General features: G+C 45.8%; 1 protein-coding gene across 3 annotated transcripts in view; it reads right to left on the bottom strand.

Moving 5' to 3' along the window:
* DENND5B (DENN domain containing 5B) overlaps positions 1–19,182 on the bottom strand; it is a 200,546-nt gene that overhangs the window by 69,647 nt on the left and 111,717 nt on the right. For all 3 annotated transcript variants that reach the window (XM_090043350.1, XM_090043348.1, XM_090043349.1), the window contains one exon: positions 7,167–7,354. In XM_090043350.1, coding sequence (XP_089899476.1) covers positions 7,167–7,354 — 188 coding nt within the window. The remainder of the gene's footprint in view (positions 1–7,166; positions 7,355–19,182) is intronic.

Genomic DNA, 19,182 nt, shown 5'->3' with positions numbered 1-19,182 from the left:
GGTGTCATCGGCGAACTTGGCCAGTCCACTCCTGAAACAAGGTTAGGTGCTATTTGATGGCAGTATTTTAAATGCACAGTATTCTTGCATGCGCTCAAAGAAGATGTGCACTTTGTTTCTGGAAGGTAGAAATAATTTTTTTCCCCAAAGTCATGGCCAAGTCCTGACTGCAGATGCAGACTACACTTTGCAACATCAGCAATAGCAGGAGTTAAACTTCTTGCAGTCATTGCTGAACTGGCAGCAGCTTTGGGGTTCTCAGTCAAAAGTTACTGCCAATTTGGCAGTGGCTATGAAAGTGTGAACACTGAAGAATGAATTCCACCCCTCTAATCCAGGGCTGGTAGAGAGAGAAGCACAGCAGCAGTAATACAGCATCTCCATGCTTCCAGTCCAGCATAGATGCTACAGATTCCTTACTTAAAACACCCCCCAAATGGTGTATATGATTAAATACACGAGGGGTAGGCAACGTTTTTTGGCTGCAGTGCTGACAAAAACCACAATGTCTACCTTGGAAGGTGCTAGAGTGCCAGCATGTCAGAAAAACAAAATGAGGGCAGGGTGTACACGGCAGGACGCACTGCATATTAATATATTTAATAATCAATAAATGTTGCCTTTGTTGTGTATTCCTTTTTTGTTGAGCATGTTGCAATTAGAGAGAGAAAAAAAGAAACAAATAAGAGAGAAAGAAAAAGGAGAGCAGAGACACCCCCCCCCCGAACAGACATGCACACATCCAGAACCAGACGTGTGTGCACACAGAACCAGACAGAGGCAGACAAACACACAGAGCCAGATGTGCAGGTGCACGGAGCGGGGCTCCTGGGCCACTGGACAAAGTCCAACCCAACAATGCCCTGGTCCCGCCAGAGCCCCTGTGCTTCCCCAGGGAGCCAGCCCCCAGGCTGCAGTGCAGCTGGCCAAGGCCCCAGTCTGGAGCCTGCTCATTAGCCCAACCACCCACCCACCCTGCACAGCCAAGCCTGCAAAAGGTGCGGTGCTCCTGGCAAGGGGCAGCACTAGCTTCCTCCTGGTGGGGGGCTGGGCTGGGGCTGGGCTCAGAGAGGATAGGAGTCAGGTGGGCTTAGCTGCAAGCCCTGCTGCAAGCAGCCTGGGCTCTATGGTTGGCAGCAGCTACCAGAGCCTGGGCCAGCTGCAGCCGAGAGGCTTCAAACAGCTGTTCTGGGCTCTGGCATCAGCTCCATAGTGGTGGGTGCATGCATGCCTCAAAGTGGATGGTGGGGATAGGGCCTGAGGCAGCACAGCTCTTCTGCTGTCTGCTCTGAGGTGCACTTGCAGTTGCCATCAGCATGGAGCGGATGCTGGGGCTGTGGAGCCCAGTGCAGCTGTTTGCAGCCTGCCCTCTGCCTGCTGCAGCTACCCAGAGCCCAGGCTGGCTACAAACAGCTATGCTGGTCATCAGCTCTGTGCCAGCAGTGGGAGAGAAGCTGGGGTTGAGCTACCTCAGGCTGTTCCCCCACCATCCGCTCTGAGGCGTGTTTTCACCCACTAGTATGGAGCTAAAGCCGGAGCCCAGAGCAGATGTTTGCAGCCTTCTGGGTAGCTGCTGTCAACCATGGAGCCTTCTCTGTTTGCAGCAGGCTTGCAACCACGCAGCTGCTTGCTGGGACCAGCCCGGGCTTCATGGCTGGCAGCAGCTGCCTAGAAGCCAGGCTGGCGGGTATGCCGAGCAAAATGGCCTTGCGTGCCGTGCTCGGCACATGTGCTGGGGGTTGCTGACCCCTGAAATACACTGTGTGATTTTAGAGATCAGTGGGCTCTCCTGCACTTCTTTCAGAGTCATACAAGTTGATAGATGATCGGGGCATCTATTTGGCCCAGGCAATAACATCCTTTTTCACAAACAGCAGGGGACCTATCACAATTTGTAAAAGGAAGATAGAGATGTACAGTGCCCCTCGTCTTTTCACATAAGCCTTAGCTCCAAGACTCAATCTAGCTCCAGGTTTTACTAACTTGAGTAGGAGCTGTTCAGCTGATCTGTGGGGCGAGGATTCTGCTGGGATTAGGGCCACAATGGGGCAGCACACAAAGTTTCCATGTATATAAATGGTGCGTTTCCTGTAAAGCTTCCAGAATGAAGAATCTGCTCTAGTAGACAAATGACTGTACATGGCTTTAAAAACAGGGACCAAGTTCATCCTTTATTTTCACATAGCTGTATAAATACACACACACACAATTTTATTTATTTTTATATATATTTGTATATTTTATTGTGCCATTCTTCCTCAGGGTGTACTTGCACAATATATATAGTGCAAGTACACCCAGAGGAAGAATGGCACAATAAAAACAGTAACCAATTTTCTTCTGAACTGCAGCTTGCATCCAAAATTCACTGCCCGTGAATATATTGTGCTGAATAGGAAGTGCTAAAATGAATAATAATTTCAAGCACACTGTGTTCTAAAATGCCCTAACCAGACAAAAAACTGCAGAACAGGAGACCTAGATACCCTGAGGGCAAAAAATGCATGTCCTTGTTAGTCTTTCAGCTGACATGGAAATGGTTACCAGGATGCTTTTAGTCCTTCTAGAACCTAAGATGTCCACATTCATTGCAACTCACTTCTAAACAAAGAAACTGAGCTAATCCAAAGATTACATTAAGGAAATTAACTCCCTCCTCCTCCTACCCCTCACCTCCCACATATTCTGAAGAGGTTAAATTTTCAGCAGAGCAATATTCACTCCAGCAGAAATTAAACAATAGGCTACAGTTACTTCAGAGAATATTATTTCATTTCAAGGACATTTCTGACATTAATCACATTTTGCATGGATGCTTCCCAGCCACGGTATTAAGATTCACTTGTTAAAAGTAAAGTGCACCATCATTATGGTTTTCTATAATAAAGTTGAAACACGTTCAAATAAAATTGTTGCTCAGTATAAAACAATCTGCTTTTCTTAACATACATAATATTGAACTGGCTAATGGTGTGAGATGTAATTTTTTTTGCTCTTAGTGCAAAGATTCTTCTTATCTATCAATATTTCATTTCAAAGGCTTTTTAATTTCAGCTCTGCATACCATTTACAAAATTTGAAAATGAGATTTGGGCTCAGAAAAGCCTTGGGGAGTCCATCTCACTTTCCTCTTCAAAAACATCCTGATGATTAAAGCTAATACTGAGAGATTAGTAACCTTAAGACAGCATGATGGCCAGTTGTTAGAATTTTATCTCTACTATACAAACAGTTTATATTTAGACCAGCACTTGAAAAGCTGTCCCTTGGCTTGAACAATAAAGGAATTCTAAAGTGAACAGTATTTCATCATTGCTCATGTGTTGAAGGATTTTCTGTTTTTATTATCTACAGGAAGTCCAGATTCAAAATCTTCTCGATTAAATATAGTGTTCTCCTATTGTTATTCTATACTCCATCAGCCATGCACCACGCAAGTCATGCATTGCAAACATTTTTAAAGATTAACCATTGCCAGGATGTAAAAAAGGGAGAACATAAACCATTAATGTCTGTTTAATATGCTTTCCTAAAAAGTATAGGCTGTGTATGAGGTAGGGTGGGGGGACCCCACCTGAAAAACAGCAACCGTGCACCTGTCTTGTTTAGACTCTAATCTGTTTGGCGCATTATAGCTTTTATAAATGCTGGCACTTGTAAGTTACTAAGCTGTTTAACAACTGAGTGTCTTTTTTCTTCTCAAGTCCTACTTTCTCTGTGCTGGAATTATTTCATTTGGCATGCCAAGAGGACTGCAAGACTACCACATTAAACTGTTATTTTCTTAAATGAACTAGTTTTTAATCCAGTCACTAAGAAAGACGATTACCATATTTATTCAAATCCAAGATGAGGGGCCCCACCATTTAACATGGGAGAAATGGGCCCTCATTTTGGAGTACAATACTGTAAGGAGCAGGCAGCTGCTGTGGCTCCAACCCTGGGCAGGCCTGCAGTGGCAACAATACCAGCAGCTCTGAGGGCCAGGGTTCAACCTGAATGGGCACCACTGTAACAGCTGCTATGTAGCTGGGCTGCAGCTGGAGCAACCATGTACTCTGTGTCCTGGACTGGAGTGGTACCAAAGCCTTGCAGCAGTCAGAGCCAGAGGGCAAGTGGCAGAGGAGGGGAGGCGGGCAGAGAATCCAGGTGCCAGGTGTGCAGGCAAGGAGGGGCAAATAGCAGGGAAGGTGGTGGAGGGCAGGCACCATGGAGGGGTGGAAGGACACAGATGCTGTGGTGTGCAGGCACTGGGGAGGGGTAGTGGTTAGGCTTCTGGATGGTACAGGACTTCTTTATCTTGGCTTCTATGCCTGGAAAGGTCAGGGCTTCTCCAAAAGTGGCAAGGACTCTGGGAGAAGGGAAGCATAATTCCAGTGCCCCTCTAAAGAGTGCCCAGGGTTGGTGCCCCTCTCATATGCCCTCTCCCCCCCTCCCCCATTAATGCTACCAACCCACAGAGCCTGTCACTGTAATAGAAGGAAATCAAGTTGGCCAAGCCTGACTTGCTTCTGATGAAGCTATGCTGGATGTTCCTGATTATCTTGTTTTCTTCCAAGTGCTTAAAAATAGACTCCTTGACAATGTGCTCCACAATCTTTCCTAGTACTGAGGTTAAATTGACTGTTCAGTAATTCTCTGCATCCTCCTCCTTTCCTCTTTAAAGATGGTCAGCATATTTGCTCTTTTCTAGTCATCTGAGATGCCACCCAACCTCCAAAAGTTCTCAAAGATAATAGCCAATGGTTCCAAAATTACCTCAGCAAATTCTTTCAGCACCCTCGTGAATCCTGTCTGGCCCTGTCAACTTGAAAACATACAGTTTCTTTAAGTAATCCCTGAACAGTACTTCTACTACTTGAGGCTGCTCATTTCCTATTCTGATTGCCAAGTTCACCTGTCATCTGACAATAGGCCTTATTTGTGAAGAATGAAGTAAAAAGGGCAGTAAATAATTCAGCCTTCTCTGCATCATCCATTACTAGATTGCTTCCTGCATTCAGTAAAAAGCTTACACTTTCCTTAGTCTTCCTCTTACTTCTGACATACTTGTAGAGTCCTTTTTTATTGCCTCTTACATCTATTGCCACTTTCATCCTAAACTGCAAACTGGCCTTGTTGATTTTCTCCCTTATGTCTGGGTGATACTGTTATGCTCTTCCCTACTGATATGGCCAAATTTTCATGGGAGCCTACAACATCCCAATTCCTGCTCAGCTCCTTACTCCAGTTCTGAATTATGAGTACATATCTTCAAAAATTTTCAAGTGATCATTTCTTTTCAACATGTGTACATACTGCCTGGCACTACCAGGCTAGGATCTCTAGACACGTTAGCAAAACGAATAACTGTAATAATTCATGTACATCCATATGGATGGCTCAGAAGCCAGGCTTGTCAACTTATTGCCATTCACTTCAAGGTCACCACGTTTAATATGGCTTAGAAGGGTTATGGTCCAAAATTTTAGCATTACGATGGATATCTTTGACAGGTGTTTAATGATTTCCATATAGTTCCCAGGAGAAAGACACCTTTCTCTCACTCCATCCTCACCACAACTGGCAATGGTGAACTCAACAGCCAATGGCTTCACAGACATTAAAGACTGAGCAAGGCGAGAAACTTAGTTATCTTCTCAACTCTTACAGATAATTCCATCAGAGAAGACAGGAGGCACACAGAAAGGGTAATGCAGGATGAAATTTCCCCTTTCCAAAGAATATTTTTGGGAGAAAAAAGGTCCTTATTGTGCATGGCTGTCATTTCAGCACCTCTTACAAAAACTTAAACTCTCTCACTAATTCGTGCAAGTGTCCAGATCTGCACCCTTGGACAGACCTTTGTCTAAAAACATTTTAGGATGCAGTAGGAATGCAAATCTAAGACCCTGGCAGACATTCATTTAAATGTACTACAGGATCAGATCCCTGATCGCAACAATCATGCCTCCTGAAATATCACATGTACACAGCAGAGGTATGATTTTGAAATTATTTGCTCCTCCTGCACTGGCAAGTTGAAAGCTGGCTGCCCACAGGTCTGGGTCTGGAGCTGACAATCAACTGACCTTGTGGGGACCACGCTTGGGTCACACTTGGACTGATTCTAGACCCCAGTGCAGTCCTCAGCCTAAGCCAAAAGTCAGCTCACTGTTGGCCTGGTCACACATTCAATTTAAGGTACCATACAAACCGGCCATAAAATTGTTCTGCCTTATGTATGGAACAATTTCATGGCTGGTTTGGCAGTTTGGCACCTTAAATTAGGTTCACGTTTAGCATCTGTGTAATTTATACTGCAATTCACATGCTAACTGCAGCATAACTTGTAGAGAAGGGCCAATATACAGTTTTTTCTCTACTACCAAAACCTATTTAGCTTTGGGATGAACGCTCAAAGATTTAGGTTGGCCCTGTCTCTACACAGCCATGGTGATCTTTTTAAAAAAAAAAAAAGATCATCATGGCTCTCTAGAGACAGGGCCATCCTAAATCTTTGAGCGTTCGTCCCACAGTTAGACAGGGTTCGGTAGTAGAGAAAAAAACCCTACTTTATCCCGTTGCATGGGCTGGGGGTGTGGGGATAGAGAGAGTATGTAAAAGCCTATACCACTTGGCAACAACTCTTATATCAATTCTAACAGGCTGTCACCAGATGGAATCCCATCTCATTCTCTGACAAAAGGACTGTGACCCTGACAAAGTTAACTAAAGTGGGGGAAAGTCTGAAGCAGAACAGATAAAAGTACCTCCTGAGATATGCATGTTATTATCCACCCTTTTCATACCCACAAGACAGTGACATTTTTCAGCCCAATTCTTTTCTACAATATTCATAAACTTTAGTCAGCCTGTCTCTCCCCAGGGAGGAGGAAGAAGCAGAAAAGAAGCATTGTTAATTAATAAAATTAACAACATTTGTGAAATCAGACCTATGTAGATAAGTGCTCTGCAGACTTTTCCATTGCATCTTTTAACTGCAATGCTCCCAGTCCTGCAATGCTCTCATCCAGAGCCTCCCTTGAGCAGAGACATATCTGTGCCAAAGTTACTTTATATAGTTGTTTTTGATGTGGCACCTTTACCCTGGGAACTAGAGAGAATGAAGATTAAGTATTTTTAGCTTTAAGGCATAAAGGCCAACAACTCCACACAACATCTACCTCTTGAGGAAGTTCCAGCTTGGAACGGTCAGTTCCCTCTTTGGACTGAAGACCCATCAAGTAAGGGACAGGAGCATCTAGGAAATGTAGGAGAGAAGCAGGAAGAATGGGAACATATACATGTTGCCACTGAAACGGGAACAGCAGAGTGGTAATACCCTCTGCTACTGTCATCAGGCGCTGATAATCTAAAAGAGAAAGAAAAAATAACATTTAATTATCTCGCTCACTTTTATATTTTCAGTTCATTTAAACTTCAAAACAATTCAGCAAGGACAACTGGATTTTGCAACACTGCAAAGATTTGACTTTAAAAAAAAGCACAAATGACAACATTTAAAAAAACCCAACCAAACCACATTATCTTAATTCATAGAAAATTATCAGCAGCAAGAAACTGCTGAATATAGAAATCCTTAATATTTAATCTGCTTTCCATTGTGAAAAAAATAATTAGGGCCACTTTATTAAGGGATACCAAGATTGCTCACAGCAGCACAGCAAGAAAAAAAGTTACTTGGTCTTGTTCAGTACTTGGTATGTCATTTTGAGACAACAGGAAAGGAAAAGAATGGGTAGTAAGGGAAAAATGCTATTCGATTCTTTAAAACTTGCAGCTGACTATAAGATGAAATTTTTTAATGCATTTTCCAAGGGAAAAATAGTTCATACCTTAGCAGTAGTTTTTATACCCTAAGTTATCGTTGTTTTTGAGTAAAATCCTGAAGATAGAAGACTCATGAAAAACATTTCAGAAAAACACATTCTTTATATAGCCTACTCTCACACTGTTCCTTTTCCAAAGTCATAAATCTGTCTAGTCATATTTAGTCTATTATATTTAATTGCTGTGTAGTCTGATACTGTGTGAGTGATCATCTTTGTGTATTTTCTTACAACTAAAACTTAGTTTCATGTGACCAAGCCCTGTCAACATTATAAATAAAACCAAAAAAAAATCTAAACTGTAATCCCTCTATCTGAATATTCAAGAAATAAATATCACTATGTTCAAAAGTGAAGCAGTTCAACTGCACCAAGCAGTCAAAAATTAATGCGTCATTAAAGGATTCCTCATATTTAAGGCAAATCTTGATTTGTTGACTGTCTTGCCAAATACTGGCAAAAGGTTTCTGACTCAAGGGGTGAACAAAATATGCAAAGCAGGACCTCTAAGCATACCCAAGACAGAAGTAATTTTCAGAGCGATACTACTTTGAATTTCTAGAGAAAACACTTTGAAGCACTTCACAAAACTTAATTCATTAAGAATCATAGCATCTCAGGGAGAAGCATTAGCTCCCTTTAAAGGCAGGAAAATGAGGCACAGGAGTCATTAATGACATGTCTGAGCTTGCATAAGAGCTAGGCATAAAAATCAGTTCTGATGCCCATTCTGTGCTTTAGCTACCTCAATCATTTTTGGGGAGAGAGACATGCCATTTGCCCTGGGAATGCTGGGCATTTTATTCAGTATTTTTCAAATTGGCAAAAGACATATCCCCATCCTGACTCCATATACAAACACAGAAGATGAGGTTTGGTTTGAATAGGCCACTGAAATTAAGAAAAGGTTTCAAGACCATAAAGGGGTGTTGTCACCAGTCCCAGATCTCTGGTCATTTCTCATCTCTTCCCTGTTCTTCTCCTCCGTAAAGCAAGCAAACAAACAAATGAACAAACAGGAACATCCCGTGGATAAACATGTACAGGATCTTTTCTGCAGTTCAATTAATTATCCACAGGCAGATAAGAAATCGGTCTGATCAACAGAGTTTGCTAAATAAGTCAGCCTACAATTCTGAAAAACAACAGTGGTAGTATAAGCACAGGCCACCTGAGAAAATACTGATTTCAGAAAGTTACTAGCAGGATATGCATAAACACCACATGGTAATTTTAAAAGCAGAAACTTTGTAACACTTTCTCACTCTTGTTGACACTGATTGCACAAAAATAGCCTTAATCTGCTATAGGCCATGTGGCTAAGAGAAAAAAACCCCCAAACCCCAAACAAACTTATTTTTATTTTATCTTCCTCACAGTTAATCACAAAGTCTTAACATGATTCTGCTGTACTAGTTAGTGTCTCAAGACCGTCTCTCAAAAACATCCATAGCCACAGTTTGCATCACAATAAACAGTTGGGTGCTGGCATATTTACAGGGCAATTCTTTACGAGTTTCCATCTATACACAGGTAGACATATGTACAGAGTACATTTTCCTCTGTGCCCACAGTCCATCCTTTGAGGAAGCATGTAAACAAAATCAGTACCTGAAGCACTTAATCTCCCAATAAAGCTTCTGCAAGCTACTTAAAAATCAAAAAGGAATTGCCTACTAAAGTGCAGCATTATGAAGTCGTCTCAAAATGCATTAACAATGCTAGACAAGGTTCTTTGGGTAAATGTGATATCTTTTATTAGACCAGTTAAATAGTTGGAAAAATTGTTCTTTGAAAGCTTTTGGGCAAAAGCACCCTTCCTCAGGCATAGGTAGAGTCACCTGGTGTTTGTGTGTTCTCCCGGGTGGAATAGAAGTATAAGCCAATATGCAAAATGCAGGTTTGTGAAAATGCAAATGTGTGGCAGGGAGGATCAGAGTGGATGGAGATAATAGGTGGGAGAGAGGTAAGTTGGGGGAGGAGGGCAGGAAAGAGGGGAATGTTGATTTGGTGACAGAATGTTGCTGGTAAAATGTAGAGGTTACCTGAGGTTAATAATGCTATGAATTTTAGCAATAGAATTAAGGGATGCAGAAAATGACTGGCCCTAATATGAAGATGAAGCCTGAACAGACTTGGAAACCTTCTTGGGCATTTGGACACATGACACGGGTTTAGTCTTTCAGGGTTGCATTCTATGCCCCATAAACTGAAACGGTGAGTTTTTAATTGAAATGGTAGGTTTTATTTTTCTGTCACTATACATGTCATTGTCCTGGCAGCCACAGGAGCCTACTGAAGGCAGAAATGGCAAGGGGTCTGATCCCCATTTTTTTTTAGTTATTTTTTTTTTTTTTAAAGGCAGAGTCTGCTCACCTCTCCCATGGCAGGGAGGGGGCATTAATCTGTCAGCTCATGCCTTGGCCATGGGAGAAGTAGGCAGGCTGTGCAGAAAAAAAGAATCAGGTCCATCACTGCTTCTGCCTTGAGCAGGCTCCTGCAGCAAGCAGAATGCATGGGGCAGCTCAGGAACAGGCTGGCTTGTCCCTGGGGCAGTGCAGGGAGGCGACAGAAGGATGGCTGGGTGTGCTGACAGCCAGACATGTCAGGGACAGTGCACAGGATGCAGAGCTGCCCAGGTGGGCTGGTAGGGGGCTGGGTGCTGCTCCAGCTTAGAGGTGCCCATACAACTGTTCCCCAAGCCCACCCTGGCTTCTAGCACCCCTGGAGCGGCCCTGCTGCCTTCTCTAGCTGCCAGCACACCCAGCCACCCTCCTGCTGCCTCCCTGCACTGCCCCAGGGGCAAGCCAGCCCATTCCCAGGCAGCTCCAGGCATCCTGCTGACTGCTGGAGTCTGCTGAAGGCAGAAGTGGTGAGGGGCCCAATCCTTTTTCCAGTGCAGCCTGCCTGTCTCTCCTGTGGCTGCGGGGGTGAGCTGACAGATTAATGGCTTCAAGGTTCCAAGTTGCAATGCTGCAACCTAAACATCAGGATGTGGTTTAGTCTGTGACAATGCAAAATCATTTGAAACCCTCAAAACTCTCATACCAATAAAGTGTGATACTATTCAGCCACACAAAGGGAACTTTGTCAGGTATATATGGTAACATCATCATGTGTACAAGTGCCCCTTGATAGCTACATGAAATGATAGGAGACTGGGTCTCTACTCTGGTTGTGCTCAGTGCCTGCTGGAGGGGTGTCACAGCTTCTGGGAATTGGACTATGCATTTTCAAGCTATTGGCAATGATCATCTACCAAAGTCAAGGCTGCTGCATTATGTGGCTACTGACTTGTAACAGACTGATTGAGAGGGGGAATATTTACATGAAGAGAGGAGATTAAGTGAGTAGTCTAATCATTACATAAATTCTTGTCATCCAGTAGCCAATTTGGGATTCCCCCATAAGCAAAACATGGATGGAAGGAAACATCGCTAGATTATTCTGTGAAATGTTTTCATTAAAGAAAAGCCAAGAGAAGAGAGCTCAACTATCTAGCTATGACGCTGAACTCTCTGGTTTTAAAACAGACATGTCACTGATTCAGATCTTCCCCATGTAATACACGCTGTATAATGAAACTGTCATCTCAACACATCCAGATTGAGAAAATATTAAGCATAATATTAAGTTTTGATTATTTGTAATGTACCTTCCTAATAGGTTGTTCTCAAATTTAACATAACTGTTTGTCTTTTCTGCCTCTACTCTATGCTTTGGTGTGGAAGTAGCTTATTAAAAAATATTCACCAGTTTGAAACAAAAGGGAGGATTTTTGGCCTAAGAAGATATGTTCAACAATCCTATTCCTTGCAAATCTATTGAATGCCAAGAAGAATATTCAAAGGACATATTAAAACTGAACAAAAACAGCCATTTATAAATCATTCATGAAGTGTTAAATACCTATGTGCAGATCATTCACATAAACCAATTTTGTGGAGTCTCAAATACTCCAAGGTCCTAATCTACCATCCTAGTATACATAAATCTCTTCTCCCCTGAGGTCATTCAGCTCACATGGCAGGCACAAGACAGAACTGGGGGAGAGAAGAGCATGGCCCCTCAAACACTGAGGTGAAATCCTGTGGGTTGGGGGAATGCAGAGAGATGCCTAGAGTGTTGGTGGAACACTGATCCTAGTTATGCCTGCCCTTCTCTACAGTTGCCTTGGGGGAAGACTTTACAGGTAAAGCAGTTACAGACTGCAGCCAGTTGGAGCAGTAGTGAACCACTGCCAATGTAAGGATCTTCAGACAATTTTTTAGAGCAGTGGTTTTCAACCTGGTCTCCAGAACCAAGCATGCTCAGGGGCAACCAACATGGGTTTATCAGTGGCAGGTCTTGTCAGACCAACCTGGTGGCCTTTTACGATCAGGTCACCAAATCATTAGACGCAGGGGTTGCTGTGGATGTAGTCTTTTTGGACTTCCGGAAGGCTTTCGACACTGTCTCTCACCCTGTCCTCATCAAAAAGCTGGGAGACTGTGGTGTCGATGCCCACACGGTCAAATGGGTCGCCAACTGGTTGGAGGGCCGCACCCAGAGGGTGGTGGTGGATGGGTTCTTCTCGACCTGGAAGGATGTGGGCAGTGGGGTTCCGCAGGGCGCGGTCCTCGGGCCTGCACTGTTCAACATCTTCATCAGTGACTTGGATGAGGGGGTAGAAAGCACCCTGTTCAAGTTTGCTGATGACACTAAGATGTGGGGGGATGTGGGTGCACTAGAAGGGTGCAATAGGCTACAAGCTGACCTTGACAGGTTGCAACGGTGGGCGGATGAGAATAAGGATGGGGTTTAACACTGATAAGTGCAAGGTGTTGCACATGGGGAGGAAGAACCGGCACCACACTTACAGGTTGGGGAACTCTCCTCTTGCCAGCACGGAGACGGAAAAGGATCTTGGAGTCGTCATTGACTCCACGATGAACATGGGCCGGCAGTGTGGGGAGGCAGTCAAGAAGGCCAATCGTACCCTGTCATGCATCCACAGATGCATCTCGAGCAGGTCCAGGGAGGTGATCCTCCCCCTCTATGCGGCACTGGTCAGGCCGCAGCTGGAGTACTGCGTCCAGTTCTGGGCGCCACACTTCAAGAGGGACGTGGACAATATGGAAAGAGTTCAGAGGAGGGCCACTCGTATGATCAGGGGTCAGCAGGGCAGGCCTTATGAGGAGAGGCTACGGGACCTGAACCTGTTTAGCCTCCACAAGAGAAGGCTAAGGGGGGACCTTGTGGCCTGCTACAAACTGGTCAGGGGGGATCAGCAGGTATTGGGGGAGTCCCTGTTCCCCCGTGCGCTGCCAGGAGTGACCAGGAATAACGGTCACAAACTGGTGGAGGGTAAGTTTAGAATAGATATTAGGAGGCGCTACTTCACAGTCAGGGTGGCTAGGGCCTGGAACCAGCTTCCAGGGGAAGTGGTGCAGGCTCCTAGCCTGGGGATTTTTAAAAGGAAGTTAGATGAGCACCTTGCCGGGGTCATCTGACCCCGGTGCTCTTTCCTGCTAAGGCAGGGGGTCGGACTAGATGATCTACCTAGGTCCCTTCCGACTCTAGCTACTATGAAACTATGAAACTATGAAACCCCTGGGGGTCTGCAGGGTGCATCTAAGTGGTCCACAAAAGATGACTACAATCAATCAAAAGTATGAGAATACCACAATTACAATTTAAAGGGGTCTGCACCTCCATTTGATATTTCCAGACGGATCACGACAACCATTCAAAATATTTTAGGGGTCCACAAATGAAAAGAGGTTGAAAACTACTGTTCTAGGGCATTCCAACTGGATAGTCTATATTGTCCAGCCTGTCTCCTTCTCCTCTATCTTAGCCTTAACTTGCACCTGCCTCTGACTTTCATCTGACTGCCCTGACTGCATTTTCCCTCGATTTCCATTTCACTACCTCTTCCTCCTTGTTCAGATCATTTGTTCTGCTTTTGGCAACCATATAGTGGAAAGGGATGCTTCTGAACTTCTGTAAATACTAGTCAGACAAAATGCTGTCTGGATAGCTGCCTACCTTCTCTGGTGCAAGCTGCCTACCTTCTCTGATGCAAGTACTTTAACCCAAAGATACCCAGCCTATAGTAACATGGAGCAAGTCAGATTTGCTCTCTGCTCTGGTAGGAGATCTGGAATTGCTGGTATATATATGAACGATAGATGCTTCCTGCAGCAGCTGTAGGCTTTAAATGGAAGCTCTCATCCAAGTTCCAAGAACTAGACCCTGCTTAACTTAAGGTATCTGATACTCATACTAGATATATCAATACCTTTGATACTGTAATTCCTGGCTCTGCCAGTGGCCTCTGGAAGACCACAGGGAGGTAATTTCACTTCTGGCCTCAGTTTCCCTATCTGCAAAATAGGAATAAATAATTTCAGGTTCTTTTGCAACATCTTGTAATCTACTCACCGCAGCATGACAAAAGCTGGGTTTTTTTTTAAATCTCTAACAATATTGACATAATTCACGAAATATTATGTGAGCGTTAAAAAATAAGTTTTGAGTGTGCACATAGTAGGAGACAGTCTCTGCCCTAGAGATATCTCAGAGTAAATAAACTAGAAGGTGCAGAAGAAAGAAAGCCAAATTAACCTAATTTTACAGGCAGAGACACAGTGAGGTGATGTCAAGGGCTATAGGCTGTACAGGAGGGACAGGATAGGAAGGAGAGGTGGGGGCGTGGCACTCTATATTAAGGAGGAATACACATCCTCGTTAATTAGCAAGGAGTCAGAGGAGGGGCACTCTGAGGTGCTTTGGGTTAGAGTACAAGGCAGTCGAGGGGAGAGAGACTTAATGGTGGGGGTCTACTACAGACTTCCCAACCAGGGGCAAGAGCTTAACCAGGAATTCTTAGGTCAGCTCACAGAGGTAGTGAAGGCTAAGGATGTGGTAGTCATGGACGACCTGAACTTCCCAGACATCTGCTGGGGAGAGCAGTCAGCCAGGTCTGACCGCTCACGTAGGTTCTTGGCCAGAGTGCAGGACCTCCATCTAACCCAGGAGGAGCACAGCCCCACCAGGGGGGACGCCTTGTTGGACCTAGTGCTGGCCACGGGTGATGACCTGGTGAGGGGGCTGCGGGTGCTCGACCACCTGGGCGACAGCGATCATCGCCTGCTGGAATTTACCATCCAGCGCAAGGTGGCAAAGGCATGCAGTACGGCAGCAGCCCTAGACTTTAGGAGGGCAGACTTCAACGAGCTAAGGAGGATAGTTGCGGATGTGTTGAGGTCCCGGAGGGGAGAGGAGCCAGATGTCCGAGGAGAGTGGTTGCTCCTTAAAGAGGCGATCCTCCAAGCAAAGGAAGGTAATCCCAATGAGGATCAAAGGGAGCAGAAGAGCACACAAGCCTCCATGGCTCACCAAAAGCATCTGGGAATGTCTCCTTGCTAAAAAGGAGGCGTATACCCAATGGAAAGAAGGGGTCATCGCTAGGGATGACTATTCTGCAGTCGTTCGGGGTTGTAGGGGGCACAGTTAGGAAGGCCAAGGCAGAGATGGAACTGGGACTAGCTTCTCAGATTAAGGACAATAAGAAGTCCTTTTTTAAATACAAAGGGGGCAAAAAGAAGGTCCCGGGTAACGTGGGGCCCTTGCAGGACGCGTTGGGAAACCTGATCATCACACCAGACGACAACATGTCTAACAAGCTAACATGTTTAATGATTTCTTTGCCTCTGTCTTCCTAAGTAGGGACCAGAACAGCCACCTCCCTGCTGGGCCCCCTTCGGGCGCCTGGGGAGGCACACCTGGGCCAAAGGTTAACGTGGAACTAGTTAGAGGGCTTCTGGAGGGGCTGGACATGTTTAAGTCAGCTGGCCCGGATGATCTCCACCCTAGAGTCCTAAAGGAATTGGCCGAGGTCATTGCAGGACCCCTGGCACGGCTCTATGAGCACTCGTGGTTTTCTGGTGTGGTCCCAGAGGACTGGAAAAGGGCCAATGTGGTTCCCATCTTCAAAAAGGGGAGGAAGGAGGACCCAGGAAACTATAGGCCAGTTAGTCTTACCTCGATCCTAGGCAAGCTGTTTGAGAAAATTATGCTGGCACACATCCACGAGGGGCCAGCTGGGGACTGCATGCTTGGGGGCAACCAACACAGGTTCATCAGTGGCAGGGCCTGTCAGACCAACCTGGTGGCCTTCTATGATCAGATCACCAGATCATTAGATGCAGGGGTAGCAGTGGACATCGTCTTCCTGGACTTCCGGAAGGCAATTGACACTGTCTCTCACCCCGTTCTCATTAAGAAACTAGGGGACTGTGGTGTCGATGCCCACACAGTCAAATGGGTCGCCAACTGGCTGGAGGGCTGCACCCAGAGGGTGGTAGTGGATGGGTCCTTCTCAACCTGGAAGTATGTGGGCAGTGGGGTTCCGCAGGGCTCGGTCCTCGGGCCCGCACTGTTCAACATCTTCATCAGCGATTTGGATGAGGGGGTAAAAAGCACCCTGTTCAAATTTGCTGTTGACACTAAGATGTGGGGGGATGTGGGCACACTAGAGGGAAGCATCAGGCTTCAATCAGACCTAGACAGGCTACAAGGGTGGGCGGATGCGAATAGGATGGGCTTCAACACAGACAAGTGCAAGGTGATGCACTTGGGGAGGAACAACCAGCACCATACCTACAGGCTGGGGAACTCCCCTCTTGTCAGCACGGAGGCAGAAAAGGATCTTGGAGTCATAATTGACTCCAAGATGAACATGGGCCGGCAGTGTGGGGATGCAGTCAGGAAGGCCAACCGTACCTTGTCACGCATCCACAGATGCATCTCGAGCAGGTCCAAAGAGGTGATCCTCCCCCTCTATGCGGCACTGGTCAGGCCGCAACTGGAGTACTGCATCCAGTTCTGGGTGCCACACTTCAATAGGGATGCGGACAGCATGGAGAGGGTCCAGAGGAGGGCCACTCGCATGATCAGGGGATTGCAGGGTAGGCCCTATGAGGAGAGGCTGCGGGACCTGAACCTGTTCAGCCTCCAAAAGAGAAGGCTGAGGGGGGATCTAGTGGCCTGTTATAAATTAGTCAGGGGGGATCAGCAGGCGTTGGGGGAGTCACTGTTCCCCCGTGCACTGCCAGGAGTGACCAGGAATAACGGTCACAAGCTGGCAGAGGGCAGGTTTAGGCTGGATATCAGGAAGCACTACTTCACGGTCAGGGCGGCTAGGATCTGGAACCAGCTTCCAAGAGAGGTGGTCCTGGCTCCTACCCAGGGGGTTTTTAAGAGGAGGTTGGATGAACATCTTGCTGGGGTCGTTTGACCCCAGTATTATTTCCTGCCATGGCGGGGGGTTGAACTAGATGATCTACTCAGGTCCCTACCGACCCTAGAAACTATGAAACTATGATGTAACTTACACTACCGTGAAGGAAACATTTTTCTCATTCCACATTAGTTTGAGGTTTCAAACTTTCTTGTTCTGCATCATAATAAAACCAGGATCCTTCAGCAGTAAACAAATGAGGTACAACCCCCTGCTTTCCCTTCTAAACAGCCAGTAGCACCATGTTGAAGACACACACCTGGAGTGTTGTGGGGGGAGGGAGGTTCTAGTTTGCCTGATTTAGCTCAAGGAGAAAGGACTTGAACTGGGGTCTTCTACATGTGAGGTGTGTGCCCAGACTGGCAGGATAATGGAGACTGATAGTAAGCATCTCTCTTCTCATTTTGGCCAGAAATTCCATCATTGACAAAATGTTATGAACATCCCTACAAAAAAAAGTCAGTTTGGACAAAGGCCTTTTCTGAACACATGTAATTTTTAAAAATCCCCATCAGTTTAGGGATTTACCAAAGGCCATACAGAAAGCCTACAGTAAAGCTGGGAACTGAAACTACCCATGTTACATTCCAAACTGTGCCTTAACCAGAAGTTATACTTCCTTTTGGTTCTTCCTCTCTGAATCTTAATTTATAAACAAAAACTAAACTATCAGAGCTTGAAATGATGAATTGTGCAAGGTCTGCTGTTTGCCTGGAGCCGGAATCTGAGATGTCATGGAGGGACTACCGAGGCTCATCCAGCCCTCTGACTACTACCCCATGCTGCTTATTCTTGTGGGCACCAACAATACTGCCAGAGGAGACCCTGAGTGTATCAGAAGCGACTACAGGGCTTTGGATGCAAGGGTGAGGGAGTCTGTGGCACAGGTTGTGTTCTTATCAATCACTGGCGACACGTAGGGGATGCAGGTGGGTGCATGTGCACCCCCTAAGATCGGCTGTGTACCCCCTGGAAGCACCAGCCATGAAACCAGAAGTGCCAGCAGAAGTACACTTTTGGTTTCACTGCTGGCTCGGTGATTTTAGCAAGGCTTTTGATATGGTCTCCCAAACCATTCTCGCAGGCAAGCTAAGGAAATATGGGCTGGATGAATGGACTGTAAGGTGGACAGAAAACTGGCTGGAGCATTGGGCTCAGACAGTAGTAATTGATGAGTCTAGTTGGCAGTTGGTGTCAAGTGGAGTGCCCCAGGGGTCAGTCCTGGGGCTGGCTTTGTTCAGTGTCTTCATCAATGACCTGCAGGATGGCATAGAGTGCACCCTCAGCAAGTTTGCAGATGACACCAAGATGTGGGGGGAGTAGTAGATACGCTGGAGGGTAGAGCTAGGATTCAGAGTGACCTAGACAGATTGGAAGCTTGGGCCAAAAAAAATATCTCATGAGGTCCAACAAGGACAAGTGCAAAGTCTTGCATTTGGGATGAAACAATCCCATGCACTGGTACAGGCTGGGGGCTGACTGTCTGGGCAGCAGCTCTGCAGAAAAGGATCTGGGGGTTACAGTGGACAATAGGCTGAATATGAGCCAACAGCGCACCCTTGTTGCCAAGAAGGCTAACGGCATCCTGGGCTGCATTGGTAGGAGTGTTGCCAGCAGATCAAGGGAAGTGATTATTTTCCTTTATTCAGCACTGGTGAGGCCACATATGGAGTATTGTGTTCAGTTTTGGACACCCCCCCCCACTACAGAAAGGCTGTAGACAGCGTGGAAAGAGTCCAGTGGAAGGCAACAAAATGGTTCAGGGGCTGGGGCACATGAATTCTGAAGAGAAACTGTGGGAACTGGCCTGATTTAGTCTAAAGAAGGGAAGACTGAGGGGGGATTTAATAGCAGCCTTCAACGACCTGAAGGGGAGTTCAAAACAGGGGTGGCAGATGACAGAACACAAGGAGCAATAGTCTCAAGTTGCAGCAAGGGAAGTTTAGGTTAGATATCAGAAAGAATTTTCTCACTAGGGGGTAGCAAAGCACTGGACCAGGTAACCCAGAGGTAGTAGAATCTCCATCCTTGGAGGTTTTTAAGACCCAGCTGGACAAAGCATTG

The sequence above is a fragment of the Crocodylus siamensis genome, chromosome 4, assembly GCF_052110815.1.
Source record: "Crocodylus siamensis isolate JL-2025a chromosome 4, ASM5211081v1, whole genome shotgun sequence".
Lineage (NCBI taxonomy): Eukaryota > Metazoa > Chordata > Crocodylia > Crocodylidae > Crocodylus > Crocodylus siamensis.
This window is presented reverse-complemented; position numbering and strand designations above follow the sequence as displayed.